Source organism: Pollicipes pollicipes, unplaced genomic scaffold (genome assembly GCF_011947565.3).
Source record: "Pollicipes pollicipes isolate AB1234 unplaced genomic scaffold, Ppol_2.1 Scaffold_4295;HRSCAF=5057_pilon_pilon_pilon, whole genome shotgun sequence".
Taxonomy (NCBI): Eukaryota; Metazoa; Arthropoda; class Thecostraca; order Pollicipedomorpha; family Pollicipedidae; genus Pollicipes; species Pollicipes pollicipes.
The window spans coordinates 11,529,681-11,547,657 of record NW_023596461.1 but is presented as its reverse complement, the minus strand read 5'-3'; the positions used below and the strand labels follow the sequence as shown (position 1 = coordinate 11,547,657).

Here is a 17,977-nt window from a genome sequence, read left to right as displayed (position 1 = left end):
ACGTTTTAACACCGGCTTGTGTAACCATGAACGTCTCCCTATCGCCAAGACAAACACATCGTGTCCACATACCTCAAATGGACGAGGTTATCAATTCGGCTGTCAATGTCTGGCGGCTGTCGCCAGTTTAGCTACACGTGCCAGTTCAAGCCTGAATATTGATTTGCTAAGGGGGAGGGGGCACAGAAGGGGGCGACGTCGCGCAGTCTGTCAGGGATTTAGACGAAGCGGAATGTGCCTGGCTTGATCCCTGCAGCCAACGCGATACGACGCCGCAGTTAAGTTGTCAGTAGGGCTTATGCAAAATTCATCGAGGCACCGTTGGACGTCTGCATTTTATCGTGTAGGCTGGCGCAACCGGCACGTCGTCGCCGTGCGCATGCTTAAGTAATGTCCCGTTGTCCAGCGGACCGCAAAATAGGTCTGCCCGGTCGAAGGCTGAGCCGCGGGGTGCGTTGGCAGGCTGTCGGCATTGCGTGGTGGTGCCGCGTCACTTGGGCGCCGGTCCGGCTCCGCGTGTGCCAGTGGGCCGGAGCCCACGCTCCGCTCCGCGTGCAGGAGTGGGTGCCGTGCTGACCGGCGGCGGTGAGTGTCCGCGTCCTTCGGCGGCGATCTCCGCCGGAGGACGCCGGCAGACATCGCTCGAATTCCACGCCGATCACGTCCGGGCTCCTTTTGGAGCACGAGGAGAGCCCCGGTGGGCGTCCTCCTGGATCGTGGGCCACGGTAATCCGGCCGAGCGGCGGCTGAAGTGGCACGAGCGCCCCGCGACCGCCGCGCCAGACTTTCCGCGACGCTCGCCGCCGCCGCTCACTCCGTGCCAAGGCCGAGCCGGCCAGGTCGGCCTCAGACAGACGGACGGACGGACCGGAGCCGGTCAGGTCGGCCTCAGACGGACGGACGGACCGGAGCCGGCCAGGTCGGCCTCAGACAGACGGACGGACGGACCGGAGCCGGTCAGGTCGGCTATAGACAGACGGACAGACGGGAGCCGGCCAGGTCGGCCTCAGACGGACGGACGGACGGACCGGAGCCGGTCAGGTCGGCTATAGACAGGCGGACAGACGGGAGCCGGCCAGGTCGGCCTCAGACGGACGGATAGACCGGAGCCGGTCAGGTCGGCCACAGACAGATGGACAGACCGGAGCCGGTCACGTCGCCTGCTTACGGACGGACGGACGGACCGGAGCCGGTCAGGTCGGCCACAGGCAGATGCACAGACCGGAGCCGGTCAGGTCGGCCTCAGACGGACGGACGGACCGGAGCCCGTCAGGTCGGCCACAGACAGATGGACAGACGGGAGCCGGTCAGGTCGGCTATAGACAGACGGACAGACGGGAGCCGGCCAGGTCGGCCTCAGACGGACGGATAGACCGAAGCCGGTCAGGTCGGCCTCAGACGGACGGACGGACCGGAGCCCGTCAGGTCGGCCACAGACAGATGGACAGACCGGAGCCGGTCAGGTCGGCCACGGACAGATGGACAGACCGGAGCCGGTCAGGTTGGCCACAGACAGATGGACAGGCCGGAGCCGGTCACGTGACCTGCTTACGGACGGACAGACGGCAGCCGGTCAGGTCGCCCGCTAACGGACGGACGGACCGGAGCCCGTCAGGTCGGCTATACACAGATGGACAGACCGGAGCCGGTCAGGCGTCCGCTGAAGGACTGACAGACCGGAGCCGGTCATGTCGGCCACAGACGGACGGACGGACCGGAGCCGGTCAGGTCGGCCACAGACGGACGGACAGACGGGAGCCGGTCATGTCGGCCACAGACGGACGGACAGACCGGAGCCGGTCAGGTCGGCCACAGACGGACGAACAGACCGGAGCCGGTCATGTCGGCCACAGACGGACGGACAGACGGGAGCCGGTCATGTCGGCCACAGACGGACGGACAGACCGGAGCCGGTCATGTCGGCCACAGACGGACGGACAGACCGGAGCCGGTCAGGTCGGCCTCTGACGGACGGACGGACAGACCGGAGCCGGTCAGGTCGGCTACAGACACGCGGACAAGCCGAAGCCGGTCAGGTCATCAGTCATGCTCCATTTGACACCAGTCACGTCCTCGATTGTTCGCAACCCGCACTCCGTCAGCTCCCAGACATCAATGCGGGACCATGTGACCAGACCAGGCCGGACCACACCAGACCAGACCGGACCACACCAGACCAGACCGGACCGCACCAGACCAGACCGGGAGGGAGGGAGAGGGGGCTGCCGGCGCGGACTTCAGTCCCGCCGCCCGCCGCCGCGGCACGCAGCCTCCACGCCACTGAGTCAACATTTGCACGGCAAACGTGCCGTTGGCTGCGACCAGGATGCGGGGTCGGCGTCCGCAGCCCGAACAATGCAGCGCGGCGTCTCTCACCTCGCCGCCGCCGGCTCACCTCGCTCTCTCGTGCGCGCGCCGGCCACCGGCGCCGCGCCGCCGAGGATCCGGGAGGGCGGCGCGGCGCGCAGCCGGGGCCGCTGCGAGCCGCGCCATGCATAATGCAGCGGCCGGCACGTGATGGCGGCCGCGTCACCGGTCGCCACCGTCGGGTCACGTGCCGGCCTGTGGACACACAGAGCGCCTGGCGACGGCCGACCGACGCCGGCGACGCCGCTTTTTGTGACTGCCTGAGAGGTCTGGCGGTGTTGACCTAGTAGTGCTCGGCAGGTGTGACGCTGTATAACGGCGATACAGGCGTAGACAGAGATATCCTCTCGTCCGAATTTCAGCGTTCCGCCGACGACGATAGCTGATATCTTTGCGAGGTTGTACTCTGTGATAGCCAGTCCAAGCGATGATTTGCGTCGTTATTGCGAGCCCCGGCTCCCCTACGGCGCATGTACTGCATGTGGCTGAGCGTGCAGTCGGGCGTGATGCGCACGGTGCAGTGCTCCAGGTCGCAGACCGGGGTCAGACCCCTCCGCCGGGGCCGGAGCCGACGGCAACAGCTGGCCACATGCCGTGCGCCAGTCTGCGGGTGTCTGTTCCAGGGCCGCCGCGGCCGCCGGCGGCTCTGGTGCGCCGCTCCGGCGCGAGGGCCCGCCGCCCAGACGGCCCGCACTAAAAACGGCCGCGGCCACACGCCACGGCCCGGGGACGCTGACGCCGCTCCGGCTTTATGGTCGCGCCGGGCTGTTCGGCAGCGCGTGCCGAGCGGAGTGGTGAGTTGGAGTGAGGCGCCGGCGCCGGCGGCCGGCGATGGCTGGCCGGCGGCGGCCCGCGGTGACCGCCGAACCGAGCCTCGATCTTGGCCGCTGCGATTTGACGAGCATGGCGATGAGTTTCGGGCGAGGCTGCCAGCGCCACGTCACTTCATGAGTCTTGGAGACGCCAGGGGCCTGCTGACGTCATTGCAGGTGACGGAGTTCAAAGAAGCGGCAGACGGGGTGGCAGATAGCTGCGTCTCCTATCGCAGCGTGCAGTCATGTCGCAGCATGCGATTTCAAGTGGTGGTGCAATGCGAGCAATTCCATTCCATTCCATTGCAAGCAATTCCATTCCATTCGCAGCATGCAATTCCTGGCGCGCGGGCGTGAGCTGATCACAAGCGTCTCTGCCAAGTCGCAGGCTTGCGGTCCAACTAGTCGTCTCACAGGGAGGCCCGCCACTGCGACTGACGTCGGGGCCCGGCCGGCGGCGGCCCCGGTGTCGGACCATCGCGGCGCCCAGCCGGCCTTTCGACGGCCGACGGCTCCACCTGTGCCCGCTGACGTGTGCCGGTCGGCGCGCGCGGACGCCGTCGCTGCCCCCTGCCCCGCGGCGCCGTATGGGCTCCGTCCGATCTGCGTCGCTTACGGCCGGTCCACGGGCGGAGGGCCGGTCGGATAGCGCGCCGCTGATAACCCGAGTGGCTCTATGTGCTCGGCCTCTGCGCAGCGAGGCCACCTGCCGGCCCGCTGCGCTCGTCAACTCCGACGCTGTTGTCCGCTCTCCCGCTGGCCGGTGCGCTGCTCGGCGGCCTGTCGTAATCTGGCGTGCGAAGCCCCGCGGCGGTCAGACCGATGCGCGTCAGTGTGGCGGCTAGCCTGCCAGTCCGTTTCCGGTCGTGGTGTGGACGGCACGTACCGACCGGTCCATACCGGCTTACGGAAGCAGGCCGGCGGAGAAGGTCGGTAGGTCGGGCTGTTCGCGGGCGTCTCCAGCGGCGGCCGGCCGCGCCTCGCGCGCGCCGGCCGGCGGCTCTCGCGGCGCCGCACCGGCCGCCGCGCCCCTTATCTGAGCAGATCGCAGCCTCAACGGGAGCCACGGAATGTGTGACTCGCGACGGCTGACGATAGCGGGGTGTGGCACGGCCGTCCGACGGCGGGCCTTGGCGCGTCGACTTCGGGGGAGGCTGGGGAGCGTCGTCAGAGCCCGTGCCGGTCAGGCCGGCTCGGCCGGCACCTGGCGCCGGATCTGGCGTCAGGCCGCCAGCCGCGCCCGGACCCCGAGCGGGAGGCGCGGCGTCCCGCGCCACCCCCGGCGGCCATGCTGGCGGCGCGATCCGCGCCCGCCGGCAATCGGAGCCGACCCCGGCTTACGTAACGCGGGTCGTCGGGTTCGCCGAACGCCATGCGCTTCCGTTGCCGGTGGCCGACTGCCGATAGCTGCGCTGTCGCCGCCGAGCGTGCAGGCGGCCCGCGGGACTGCGGCACGGGCGGACGCTCTGTCGGACGTGCCCGACCCGTCAAACCACCCCGGTCGGGCATCAGCTAACGGGGTTGGGCTCCACTGCAAAAATCACACGGCTCGATAACCCGGGACGTAGCCCGATGTGAACTGCTGTTATGCTCACCAACACGGCCGCAGCCGACTGTTGACCCTTCACGCCTCAAATACAGTCACGCAAACATTAGCGATGTACAGCCACACATATTTCTGAAGGTACGGTGCCTGATTTTTCTCAACGCTGCTGCGAGAGGATATCCAGCTGGCGCATCGAGACATAGACGTAAAGGCTGAAGCCGAGCTGTGTAAGCCCAAGTAAACACGGCTATCGCGGCGATCCACCGCCTCGTCACCCCACCCGACTGCCGCGCGCGGGCCCCCCTGCGGCACGCGACCGGGATCGGCGCGGCCGCGCGGCGCGCGTCCGCCCCGGCGGCGCGGGCGCGCGGCGCCCGGCCGGGCCGGCGGCAGGTGCGGCCACCGGGCGTGACGGGTCACCGGCGGCGCGGCGCCGCGCGAGCGGCCGGCCGCGCGGCCTTGGCGGCAGCGGCCGCCGCGCCGCGGGCCCGTCACGCTGACTGCCAGCTCCGGCTCGGCCGGCCGTGTTTGCACTGTGCAGCGGGATGACGGTGAGCCGCGCCGACTACTCACGACGTGCAAAGCGGCGGGCCCGGCGCTGGAGTGCGGCGCGGTGCCGGCCGGCCGGCCGGACCGGTGCGTCCGATGGAAGCGGCCGGCGCCGAACGCCCACTCGGGGCATGATGTCAGCTCGTCGTGATGGCATCGCTCGTGCATGGCCAGGTGCAATCCTGGCGTGCTTGGTGAGATCACCCTTGTCGAGCCCATCTCGGCGTGTCTTCCGCAACCCGCGCCGGATTGGGATCTGGTGTTTTGCAGCCTGCAAGGACTAGGCTATTGTATTCCGTGGCTCAAACGGGTCTGGGACGCCGTGTGCTGCAGGCCGCACGAAGCTGGGATGTGGCGTCACGCAGCGCGCTGGCGGCAGGGCTGGCGCGACCGCAGACCGGTGGCGACTGTGATTGATTTGATGCCCAAGCTGGACGGGGTTTTTGCGCGTGGCCGCCCACACGAGGCGTGTGATCGAAGCGGATCCGCGGCCAGACCGCGCCGGGCTTGGTCTGGCCGAGCCGGGGGCGGGCTGGGCCGAGATTCGGCCAAGGCGAACGCGAGACTCCCGGCCGCGTGTCTGGTGGGCCGCGGCAGACAGCAGACCGGCGCCGCCGGTGCTGGGACGTCCCTACAGGGTCCGATGACCGTCACGTGCCTGCCACGTGTTGTCACACACCTGTCACGGACTGTCACACACCTGTCACGGGCTGTGACACACCCACAGGGGCGTACGCGCGTATTTGTCCCCAGGGGGTACGTGTCCCCTTTACCAAGTCTATCACGTGACACGCATTGACATGCGCCTGGCCACGCGCTGACAGCTGAACATCTCAGGAAGACACGCACAAATAGGAACGAGAACGCGCGATGTGTCTTGCGGCATGCAATAATTTGGTCGTTGGCTGTCGTCTGTCGTTGACGTGCTGGCCGGCCGAGGAAACTCAACTCGGTTCTCAGTGAAATGTTTTAGGACCTCCCCGTTTTGAAATCCTGATCGTGCCCTTGCATACCTGTCACGGACCGTCACAAAGTCTGGCAACAACCGGAACCGCATTCATTGACTGAGGTAAAACTTTCCAGCTTTGCGGGGAGGAGTGGCACATTGATTCTGTGACGTCATGTTTCTACATAACGTCCATGGTCGTACGCTGGAAGCATGCGGGACCCATGGAAAGAAGCGCAGGGCTTATGAGCATAGGAAGGGGTGAGGCTGTGCCCCGCTGAATTGCGATATGTTAAAAAAAAACACCCATGCTGGCCAGAAGCAGATCAGTCTGCCACAAACGTAACAACTGGCCGGCCGTCAGCGGCGGCCTCTGATTGGGTCGTGGCCGGGCCGTGGTTTTGTGACCAGCACGCACCAGTGCCGCTCGTGCCGCCGTGTGCATCAGATACGCGGGCGGCGTGGCCGGCCCGGCTCCCGGCGCGGCACCTGCACCGCGCACCGGTGCCCGGTGCGGCATCTGCAGCCCAGGCCCCAGCCCGGGGCCGGCCGCGGCGCTGGTGTGGCGGCCCCGCCCGGTGATCAGCGGCGGTTGTGGGCACGACACCGGGCGTGCCGCCGGCCGGGCGCGCTGAGCCGTGGTCGGCAGATGGCCGGCCGGGCCTGGTCTGGGCCGCGCCTCAGGGGCCAGACATGGGGTGTCGTTGCATGACCCAGCGCGCGGCACCGCCCTGCTTCGGGACTTACCTCGCCCGACGGCCGTGTGCCACGTGGTCGCCACCCGTCCTGACGTTGGTCTGGCTTGGTTTTGTTTGCATTTGAACCCTCTCAGCCAGTAGTAACCATTTCAAGGCTATGAACTGAAGGAGTGTGGAAAGTGGCGGAGCCAGACTGTATTGCACCTGGCAGTCTAGCGCCACCTCGCACAGGGGTTCAGCGTATGTGCCGGCACCCGGGCGGGCTCCCGCGAGGGGACAGGGAGGGGTACACTTACGCATGCTCTTGGCTAACGTATACGGTTTGCCCCGGGCGAACGGGGCGTCGCGGGGATGCAGCAGTCGTGCGCCAGGCGCTCTCTGATCTCTTATGAGACTATTCGATTGTGATTAACAACGGCTATATTTTCGATTTTCTTGAAGACGTGCAGTGCCGCGCCATATATCTGACGTGACATTGTCTCCTTCCTGTTCTCATTCGTCACTTGAATAAGAAGTAAGTTATGGGCGCCTTTGACCAGGGCAGTCGGCGCGCCCAAAAGTCCAAATCATCATCTTCATCGTCATCACGGGGATGCACGATGAAGCGTAGGTGAGGAAAGCTAGGCGGGCTCTGACGCAAGAGACGGCGGCGGGATGGATGCCTTGCCCCTTGCATGTACCCCCGAGTTCAGCAGCGCCCGCTGTCTGCGGTGGTTTGACCAGCCTTGCCTGAGCTCGCGCTGACCCGCGCTGGCTGCGTGCGGGCGCCGTATTTTTAGTGGCGTCGGCCACAATTGAACCCGGCTGTGTCGGCCGCCGCTGCCGCTGGAGGTCGGCCAACAATCGACTAAGCGGCGGCGCTTTTTGTCGGCTACCTCAGCCGTCGCGCGCGCCCGCGCGTGCCGCCCCTGTTTTTGCTGGCGCCGGCCGTACGCAGCGCGGTGCCGTCCGTTTTTGCGGATGGGCGCGTGGCGAGTGGGGGCGATGTCGAACACGCGCCAGCGCCGCCCGGCCGCGCCCAGACGCGCCTCGCCGCCGGACGGCTGGCGTCGGGAGCTGCCGGCCGCCACAGCTGGCGGCGCTGAGGCGCACCGGCGCCGTCAGGCCCTCGTCGCCGCAGCTGCCGCGGCGCGTCCGGACTGCAGGCGGCCGGCCGCGGCGCGCCGGACCGCCCGCCCGGACGACTTCCACTGGCGGCGCGGCCGGCTGCACGGGAAACACCCCGCCACCTCTGACGTGATGTGTTGACGCGACGGCGCGGGTGGCCGCCGTGTCCGACTGCGGAGTTTGCGCCGCCGCCGGTCGCAGTCCGTGCCGGTCTGGGCCCGTCTGAGGCCTGCCTGCCGGCGCCCACAGGGCTGCTGCGGTGTCGCCGGCCGCGAGCTGGCCGAGTCTGGGGCCAGCTTGCCGGCGTCCTCCGACACAGGGCTGTGGTGGTGTCGCCGGCCGCGAGCTGGCTGGGCCCGTCATGCGGCTATCGTCGGCATGACTGGCAGCGCCGCGCCGCCGGCTGGAGTGGGGAGGGGATCGCCTTGGATTGGAGGAAAATCGCCGCGATTTAACTTGGTCTGGATGATACGCTGGAGTAGATGCTGAGCTGTTTCGCTGAGTTAAACATGTTGTGGCCGTCTGGGGTGCTGTTTTTATTGTCGCCTCGGAAACTGGTCTGGTAACCTCCGCAAACCAGGCATAGGTCATCATTGCGAAATGGCCAGTGCGCGGTCTGATCAGCGTGACGTAATCTTTTTATGAGCTGCTGTTTGCGCGTGAACATCGCAGGATTTTAGTCTAGAAAACTGTAATGTAATGCCGCTGTGAGCTTTGTTAGCCCTCATTCCGTGTTTTCAGTCAACTCAAAGTACCTCATATGTTTGCTTCATGCTTATGCCGTATATTCCTGAGACACTGACCTGGGTGGTTGTAGTGACTGTGCAGTCCTTCGGTTCTCAAGAAAGCTGGGCGCTACCTTTGCGCAAGACCCGTACTGTTGGGCTGTTGGTGCCAGCGGATCTGAATAGCCCGCGCAGCCCGGGCGGCGCCTGGATACGACCCCCGGTTTGCAGAGACTGCCGCGGGCCGCTATCGGCTCTTATGATGCATGACCTAACGGGCGTCGCTCGTGGCAGTGGGCGGGATGCCGCTGTCGGCGCTACGTGACGAGAGGCCCGCGTGTCAGCCCCGTGCGATGTGTGACCCCCGTGTCAGCCCCGTGTGATGCGAAGCTCGCTTGTCGGCTCCGTGTGATGTGAAGCCCGCTTGTCGGCTCCGGTGGTGTGAAGCCCGCGTGTCGGCTCCGTGTGATGCGAAGCCCGCTTGTCAGCTCCGTGTGATGTGAAGCCCGCGTGTCGGCTCCGTGTGATGTGAAGCCCGCGTGTCGGTTCCGTATGATGTGAAGCCCGCGTGTCGGCTCCGTCTGATGTGAAGCCCGCGTGTCGGCTCCGCGTGACGTGTGATAGCGGCTGCTGACGTCTGGGTGCCGGCTATTGCAGGTGCCGCCATGCTGTTGTCGGCCCCGCTGGTGGCCGGTGAGCCGCGTCTGCCCCAGCCCTACCCGCCGCTGTACACGCCTTCGCTGGGCTGCTTGATGAGTGGCGGCCGCGATGTGTTGAAGCCGCCCGCCGCCGCCGCCGCCGCTGCCGCCGCCGCTGCCGCCGACCCGTCCGCCTTGTACCCGTCCTACCATCCTGGCGTGGCCGCCGCCGCCCTCCTGCAGCTCGGCTACCCGCACGGTACGCACGCCGTCTACCCGGCCTACACGTACGCGGGCTTCGCGGCGCCGGCGCCCTCGGCCGCGGCCGCCCATCCGCCGCCGCCGCCGCCGCCGCCGCCGGCCGACTCCCGGCCGCTGTACCACCTCGGCTTCCGACCGCCGGCCGGCAAGGAGCCGCTGGTGGCGCCGCCGCCGCCGCCGGCCGCCAGGGCGGCGCCACGGCCGCCGCGCCCGCTGGATGCCGAGCTGCGCGGCTTCAGGCCGCCGCCGCCGGCCGGCGCCAAGGATGGCGTGCTGCGCGTACCGGCCCACTACCCGGCGCACGTGAGCGGCGTGTACGCACCACCGCCGCCGCCGCCGCCGCCGCCGGAGCTGGGCGCCGCCGCCGGCCCGGCCGGCTTCCCGTACGGCGGCCCGGCGACGCTCCGCCGGCCGCTCGAGGACGCGCCGACCGCGCGCATGTACGGCGGCGAACAGCCGCCGCCGGCTAAGCGCATGCGGTCCGGACCGGCGCCCGACTGTCCCGGCGCCGCCGCCGCCGCCGCCGCCGCCGGCCGCACCAAGGCCGAGATGCCGGCGGCCGTCGCCAGCGAGCAGTACGCGCCGCCCGAGTACTTCCGGCTCGGCTCCATCATCGAGCTGGCCGACGGTAAGCGGGCACCGGGACGGCGGCATGTGACTCACGGCCGCCGCTATCGTCCGGGGCGGTGTCCTGACCCCGCACCGGCGGCCGCCCACTCGAGCTCCGTCCCCTGACGTCACGCCCCCGCCACACCGGCTGCCGGCGCGGCCGTGTTGACCGGCCGCGCGGCTTGGCGAACGAGTGCAGCGGCAGCAGCTGATAGGACGGTCGCGGCGGGGGCCGCCGCGGCTCTGTCAACATCCGGTGACGGCGTCCTGGGCTGCCGCGGTGTGGCGCTAGCCGGCGTGGGCGGCCACCCTCCGACCCGGACCACTCACGGTTGTTATCGCGCGCGCTAAGTCTTGTAGCCGCTATCGTTCCACGGCGGCGAACGTGGGCGATGCTGATGCGGCACGAGGGGGTCCGATTGAACGGTCTGAACAGGGTCCCGCAGCGTTACTCGAGAAGCTGATAAAACTTACCCACAGAACCGGTGTTGCACCTGTCGACTGATAGCATGCTGATTGAAGTGAAGGTTCCCAACGCAGGTCACAAATACTGCCAATGGGCACTCCTGGCCAAATCCATCGACTCATACTTAACCTAAAGAGTCGGCCAAAATGATGCTGGCTCAACGTGTCCTGGGCAGAAAATCGAACCCGAGACCCGTCGCTCCGTGCCGACCCTTTGGCCGGTCGGCCATGACCGCTCGCACCGTCCGCCGGCAGGACGGCAGAAGCGGGTGGAGGAGCTGCAGACGGAGGACTTCGAGACGTCGGCCGACCTGTCCGCTGAGCTGAGGCTCGACCGCAGCGTCGTCACGCGCATCGAGCAGCTGGGCCGCACCGCGTACATCGTGTTCGCCGTGGGACCGTACCGGACAGAGGTGCGGCGCTGAACACGGGCACGGGGCGGGCCGGAAAGGTGTGCGATGCTGGACACGGGCACGGGGCGGGCCGGACAGGTGTGCACGGGCACGGGGCAAGCCGGAAAGGTGTGCGATGCTGGACACGGGCACAGGGCGGGCCGGACAGGTGTGCACGGGCACGGGGCAGGCCGGACAGGTGTGCGATGCTGGACACGGGCACGGGGCGGGCCGGACAGGTGTGCGGTGCTGGGCACGGGCACGGGCAGGGAGCAGGCCGGACAGGTGTGCGGTGCTGGACACGGGCACGGGGCAGGCCGGACAGGTGTGCGATGCTGGACACGAGCACGGGGTGGGCCGGACAGGTGTGCGGTGCTGGGCACGGGCAGGGAGCAGGCCGGACAGATGTGCGATGCTGGACACGGGCACGGGGCGGGCCGGATAGGTGTGCGGTGCTGGACACGGGCACGGGGCAGGCCGGACAGGTGTGCGGTGCTGGACACGGGCAGGGAGCAGGCCGGACAGGTGTGCGGTGCTGAATGTGTGTACGACTCACTGGACAGAGGTACATTACCGGGCGCCGGCATGATACACTCTGAGGTCATAGTGTAAGCGATGCTTTGTTCGGGCACCCAGCTGGAGAAGAGTGTGGGACCGTGGTTCCGGCGCTGCTTGTGTTCGATGAGTGCGGGGTACCGTTGTGGGGGTCGCGGCCGTTGAGGTTGATTTTGTTTGCTTGGTATGACAAATTCGATGACACTGGCTGTAGTCGGGGATAAATAAGGTGTCAGTAACCAACAGACCCATCGCCGTCGGCTGGATCACGATCCACGTGCATATTCTTCTGTCGTGACACTAAAAATTCACCTGATTGGAGGGCGAGGGCGAGGGGGATGTACAGCGCAGTGTACGCTGCGGCTCACCTGAGCCACGCCCGTGCGCTGCATGACGCCTCGCTGTCGATGTCCCCCAGAGCCCAGGCAGTCTGTATTGCATCATGCGATCAGGTATACAAGTCGCATATCTGTCTAGGATGACCGTTGCTTGTGACCGATGTGCCGACTGGGGCGTGGGCCTGGGACGTAGCCGTGGTGCGTGCCGCGCGCGGCTGCGGTATTACCGCCTGTGGTGGCCGCCAGGTGGCGTTGGAGGCGCAGCTGGAGCACCCGTTCTTCGTCTTCCACCGCGGCTGGTCGTCGTGCAGTCCGGCGCTGACGCTGCAGCTCTACAGCCTGCCGTGCCGGCAGCTGGAGGCGGGCGACGCGTGCGTGTCGCTGGCGCCGCGGGCTGTCGCGCCGCCGCGGGCCGCCGCGCCGCCGCGCGCCGCCGCGCCGCCGCGCGCCGCCGCGCCGCCTCGGGCCGCCGCGCCGCCTCGGGCCGCCGCGCCGCCGTCGGCCGGCCGGCGAGCGCGCGCCCGGCCCACCTACTAGCCGTCGCCAGCTGCCGCCCTGTGTGTGATCGGTGGGCGCGCGCCCAGCACCCCGCTTACCCGAGCGCCGCGTTGTGACCAGGCCTGGCGGGGTGTCGCCTCGGCCTGCGCTCAGCCCGGCTGATTGTATCCCACCCCGCCCCGCCCCGCCCGGGTGGGGGCGGCCGGCGGTGTCGATCCTCGCGATGGGGCCGACCGGTGCAGCCTGCTTTCCTGTTCTCCGCGGCGATCGTTGTGAATTCGCTGTCCGGTAGCGATCCGTGTAGTGGCGGTGTCGGCCGGAGATCGCTGTCGCCGCAGTGTCGGTCACGTGTGCTGGCGGCCGCGGTGACGCACGTCGGCGCCGTGCCAGTCGTGCCGGGCCGTGACCTGTTCGACGGCGGTCCGTGGGGCCGGGCGGCCGTCAGCTGTGCGCCGCGTTCCTGCCCGGTGGCGGTCCAGCAGGGGACCGGACCGGGCGTCCGTCAGCTGTGCGCCGCGTTCCTGTCCGGTGGTGGTCCAGCAGGGGACCGGACCGGGCCATTCGTCCTGTGATATTTTTTATCTGTCGCGTCTGTTGCCGTTATGGCGCGCCGGCGTCGAGTCGCCACTGCAGGGCCGGCTTCCCTCCCTCCGTGTTCTCTCTCCGCGTGTGTTCGAGGCCGGAGTGTGTTGTGGGAGGGGACCGGCGGCCGCTGGGACGTGTCCTGTACCCTGGCGCCGCCTTGCGGACCGGAGGGGCGGCGACACCCCAGACTTTCGAATTCTCAGGGATAAACGCGGCGACAGCGAAGGCGACCGCCGAGCATAATATCACGCTGTGGTTTGGGACTTATTTTAATAGCTGTGACTAATAAAGCGTATTATTTTTCCGAGTCTGTTCGAGCTCCGAAGTGGAAATAAACTTGTACAATATGGTGCCGCTGGTTTAACTTGACACTTGCCTCCGGCACAAGGAATTTGAAATATCCACAGTGGAACGGCGTGTGGTCAAGCCTTCATCAATACTGCACAAAGTGGTGATTTGCCCTCTGATCTGATTAGATCCGCATTCAGAGCTGCGCGGTCGATGCACGTGGCGCAGTGCGGAGATGTGGGTTGGTGGAGCCCATAAACATTTTAGAAATTTCCCTGAGCAACGATAGCACCGTATCAGCTTATCAGAATCACATCGCATATGTCACTATTGCAAGCTCTGTCAAGACTACTGCACGGTGCTTGCTCTGTGTTTTTATGCACATCCGTAATATTGTACGTCTGATCTAGCGCTCCGCGGGCTTCTTTTTCCAAAAACTGTTCGGTGGGGAGCTCGTTTCCTGTCACGCGCCACGGAAGGCGACCATCGCAGATGAGCTCCGGAGCTGCCGGAAGGGGGATAGCTTGAACACATGATGGTGGTGCCCGCGAATCCGAAGTTGGTTAGAGCATTGAAGGCCAGTGACGCGTTTACATCAACATGCGTGGCTGGAGTCTTGCGCTGGTTGTGGGAATCCGGAGCCAAATTTGACAAAATCTTGAGTTGGGTCCGATAGTTTGGCAAGTTGGGTCCATGACGTGCAATGAGTACTTGGCAACCCAAAGAACGCTGGACCACTCATGCTCTGTGAAGAAGTTTCCACGAAGCTCTTACATGGTTGGCTGTAACGGCGGAGAGGTATGAAATAGCACTGGAGTACGTCCATTCTGCGTGCGGAACTTTCCCTTCACATTTTTCACTTCAGATATGCTACCAAATGTTGTCAAGTAATTTGGTAAAGCGGCATAATGTGCGCGCTTGAGCATAACTCGTTACAAGTCTTCATTACAATGCCGTGTTTTGCTGTTGTTAGGGATAAGTTAAGCTGCAGGAGGGGGATGTTTGGAGGAATGAGCCGTCCGATAGCAAGTCTGCTCAAAACTAAAATATCAGGGCGTCATAACTAGCTCCTTGTTGGCCATCTAGATCTTTCTTCAGACTTCAGCTATCTTATCTTGCGTCCCTTCCGCTCCGTCCAAACCAGAGGGACTTGTCGCGATTGTGATTATCAAGAATGAATCCAACGTGCTACTGGTATAGTCGTTTCGGAATGCGGAAGAGTTGTTTATAGGAGGGCTGTTCGCATTCTTGGTGAGTGCTAATGTTTGTACTTAAAGAACAGTGGAAGGGCTGTTACAAACAGTGAGCAATCCTTGTGGCTCACTTTTTGGAACAGTATTCTGGTTAAATGATATATTCTGGTCAAAAGGAGTGACAGGCATGCCATTCAACATGCATGTAACACATTTTAAACATCAGGTACTGACAAATGAATGGCAAGAAAAAAATATATATGTTCCAGAGCCCCTACTTTGGAGACCCATTTCTTACTATTTTAGTCAGTTGGTAATTGGCCTAGTAGGTCAGTCTTAAAAAAATTCATAATATCAAGGTATTGTTTGACATATTGGATGCCATTCATTGAAGTGAAAGTAATGATCAGTCATATAATTGGAAGTGCTTTACAGGGATGTTGAGACCTGGACATTGCAACAAGGAAAAGGTATGGTTAGGTTTATTGTTGGCTTAAAGGTCATTGCTGCAAGACAAAGTAGACTTTCTTTCTAGAATTAAGATGCCTGGTTTTGTCACAAGTTGATATGTGATATGTATTTGTTAAGGATACTTTTCCTTCTATTTCATAGTCACATAGGTTTATATTCACATTTCGTGAATTACCCTTAAATATCTGTTACCAAGCGTGCTTGGTATCTATGTGCTGAAATAGCATGAGCATCTACAATTTTTTAATCTGGCAAGCACTCAGATATCAGTCTTCAGCTGGAATACTTTCAGCAAAAATCCTGCTGCATTGAACATCCTATCAGGTGAAAACACATTTCTTTGGGCTGCATGTTGAGGGCACAAGATACAAATGATTCCAGGCTGCCTGGTCTGTTTAGAGCCACAGGTGGCCTGCTACTAATATGCCATCTTTTCCAGTGTGCCCCTGCATTTCATGGGAGAGCTTCAAGCTACAGTGGAGTTCTCCATTGAACTTCATAAGTTTTTCAATGTTGACCTTTTCCAGAGAGGGTATGTACGACACATTTGGTTGTGCTGTAAGTGGAACAACCTGAATATAAAACATAGTGCACTAGGGTGTTTTGGGACCCCAATGAATGTTTTCTTATCCATCCTCCATGCGTTTAGCTTGCTTTAAGAGCATACGCAACACAACGCTTAAGATGGATACGCGTCGCATAAGCATATCCATCCTCCATCCTTAGATTGTTCCACTTGCAAAACAAAGCAACCTATAGGAAGCCCAGGCCTTTTCTCTTTTAGACTTTTGATTATCTGTCATTTTGATGAAGCTCCGATCCTGTGATGAGATATGCATTGCCCATATATATTTGTGTGCTTTTTCCATCTCAATATGTTTGTCTATATGTCAGAAGATTAACCTGATAATGCACTGCATATGCATCACATGATATTCATGTTGGCTGTTTTTGGGTATATATCAGCTGCAGTACTTGATATTGACTTATTAAATATAAGGGCAGATGCATTTCAATTGTGGCAGAGTTTGGATGTTTGATAAATGTTTGTATTTGTGTTATGTCTTATTGTTGGGTTGTGTGGCACAGTGTGTCCATATTATCACCAACCTGTGCCAGACATGGGAGCTCTGACAGTGGTACCCCTCCCCTCAGACATCCTCCCCTGACAGACCACACCAGGTATAGGCCTCTGCTGGTGCCTGCAACACCCGTGACTTGTCAGTCTGCACCCAATACAGGGCCCTGTAGGTGTCTGATACCCCTTCCTTTGCCAGGCTGTACCAGTTGCAGGCCTGGCTGCAGGTATCCCCCAAGCTGCTGCATCAGATCGAGGTGACTTGTGCTGAACCCTCTTCCAACGCGCACACGCACACGCCGGTGGCGCCGGCGCGCGCCGACCAGGAGCGTGCCTTCAGCCAGACCTTCCAGATCCTCTACCGCAATGAAGAGGTGGTGCTGGAGGATGTGTTCAATTTCAAGGCACACATCGTGCTGGACGCCAACAAGGTGGGTGTGAGACCTCTGCACGGTGCTGGGACGTCGGGAGGCGCTGGAGTGCTGGACATATGGCTGACAAAGGCAGTCCAAACAGTGGTCCACTTGAATGGTGGGAGAACTGTTGCATGACATCATATGACATTTCACTTGGAGAGATGTTTGGATGGTATGCCATCTGCTCTTGGTCTGTGACTTTGGATTGTCAACAACATACCATCGGTGTAGTGTAACACCATTTGACATAGGGCTCATTAAAAGCCTTGTCATCAAGGCTGTATGGACCTTCCAGTCCTGCGAGCCATATGGTGTTTCGAAAATATTGTTCTTATGCTGTTTCGGTCTGTCGCATTGAACTTGATTCAATGTGTATACCGTATGCACCATGTGGAAATTACTGTAGTAACCCCATGCATAAACCTATGACCATATGCCTATTGGTTCATGTAGCTTGGTGATTTTATGCCCAGGTAATCTGGTGCTTCCCTGACACCCGAGGGGTGTCTTGCCCTGACACTGGTGTGATTCTGCCAGACCCTGGACCTGGGTCCCGACGGCCGGAGAACTGGGCCTGCCTGGACTGTGACAACATTGACCCTGACCCTGGCCCTGACCCTGACCCTGACCCTGACCCTGACCCTGGCCCTGGCTCTGGCCCTGGACCTGGCCCTGGCCCTGGCCCTGGCCCTGGCCCTGGCCTGCCCTGGCCCTGGCCCTGGCCCTGGCCCTGGCCCTGGCCCTGACCCTGGCTCCTGACCCTGACCACCCTGACCCTGACCCTGACCCTGACCCTGGCCCTGGCTCTGGCCCTGGACCTGGCCCTGGCCCTGGCCCTGGCCCTGGCCCTGGCCCTGGCCCTGGCCCTGGCCCTGGCCCTGGCCCTGGCCCTGGCCCTGGCCCTGGCCCTGGCCCTGGCCCTGGCCCTGACCCTGGCTCCTGACCCTGACCACCCTGACCCTGACCGGTGACCTGTGCCGCCCGTCAGCTGGTGGAGGGCCTGGAGAAGGCCGCCTTCCAGCTGGCGGTGGAGCTGCACTTCTCGGAGGGTGCCGAGGGTTCGGCGACCGCGGCCGCACCCCTCCAGCCCGTCTCCTGTCGACACCTGAAGCTGCACTTCGCGCCGCTGAGGTAGGCGGCGTCCTGCGCCGGCCGGTGGGGATCGCCGCCCACGCGGCCGGTGCAGCCGGCTCGTCCACGCGTGTGGCTACCCCACTCCATTCCCCCATTCCTTCTGCCCGCTGGTGGCGCGATGCATATCGATGCTGTCACTCTCTCAGTTACTGTCGCACAAGCCGTCGCGTCCGCACCTGTCACGCCGTCTCGGCACGTCTGCTGGCCTTCGCATTGTCTGGCCGTCTAGCTCACTCGTCGTCAGGGTCTGTCTGCTATCGGTCCGTCTCAGCCGTCACACTCTGTATCTACATGTGGGCGTGTCCG

At 63.4% G+C, this 17,977-nt stretch overlaps 2 protein-coding genes across 2 annotated transcripts in view; both read left to right on the top strand.

The window, feature by feature from the left end:
* Window positions 1-10,187: 10,187 nt before the first annotated feature.
* Window positions 10,188-12,386, top strand: LOC119097582 (ataxin-1; the record flags this gene model as incomplete). The annotated part of the gene is made up of 3 exons (XM_037220626.1): window positions 10,188-10,277; window positions 10,979-11,136; window positions 12,255-12,386. Coding segments are annotated over exons 1-3 (369 nt in total), but the record flags the coding sequence as incomplete, so codon positions are not given.
* A 1,934-nt stretch (window positions 12,387-14,320) lies between these two features.
* The window catches only part of LOC119097152 (protein FAM135A), a 28,415-nt gene continuing 24,758 nt past the window's right edge, over window positions 14,321-17,977 (top strand). Inside the window, exons 1-4 of the mRNA XM_037220212.1 lie at window positions 14,321-14,630; window positions 15,483-15,575; window positions 16,321-16,552; window positions 17,526-17,668. Coding sequence (XP_037076107.1) covers window positions 15,499-15,575; window positions 16,321-16,552; window positions 17,526-17,668 — 452 coding nt within the window. The 5' untranslated portion in view covers window positions 14,321-14,630; window positions 15,483-15,498. The remainder of the gene's footprint in view (window positions 14,631-15,482; window positions 15,576-16,320; window positions 16,553-17,525; window positions 17,669-17,977) is intronic.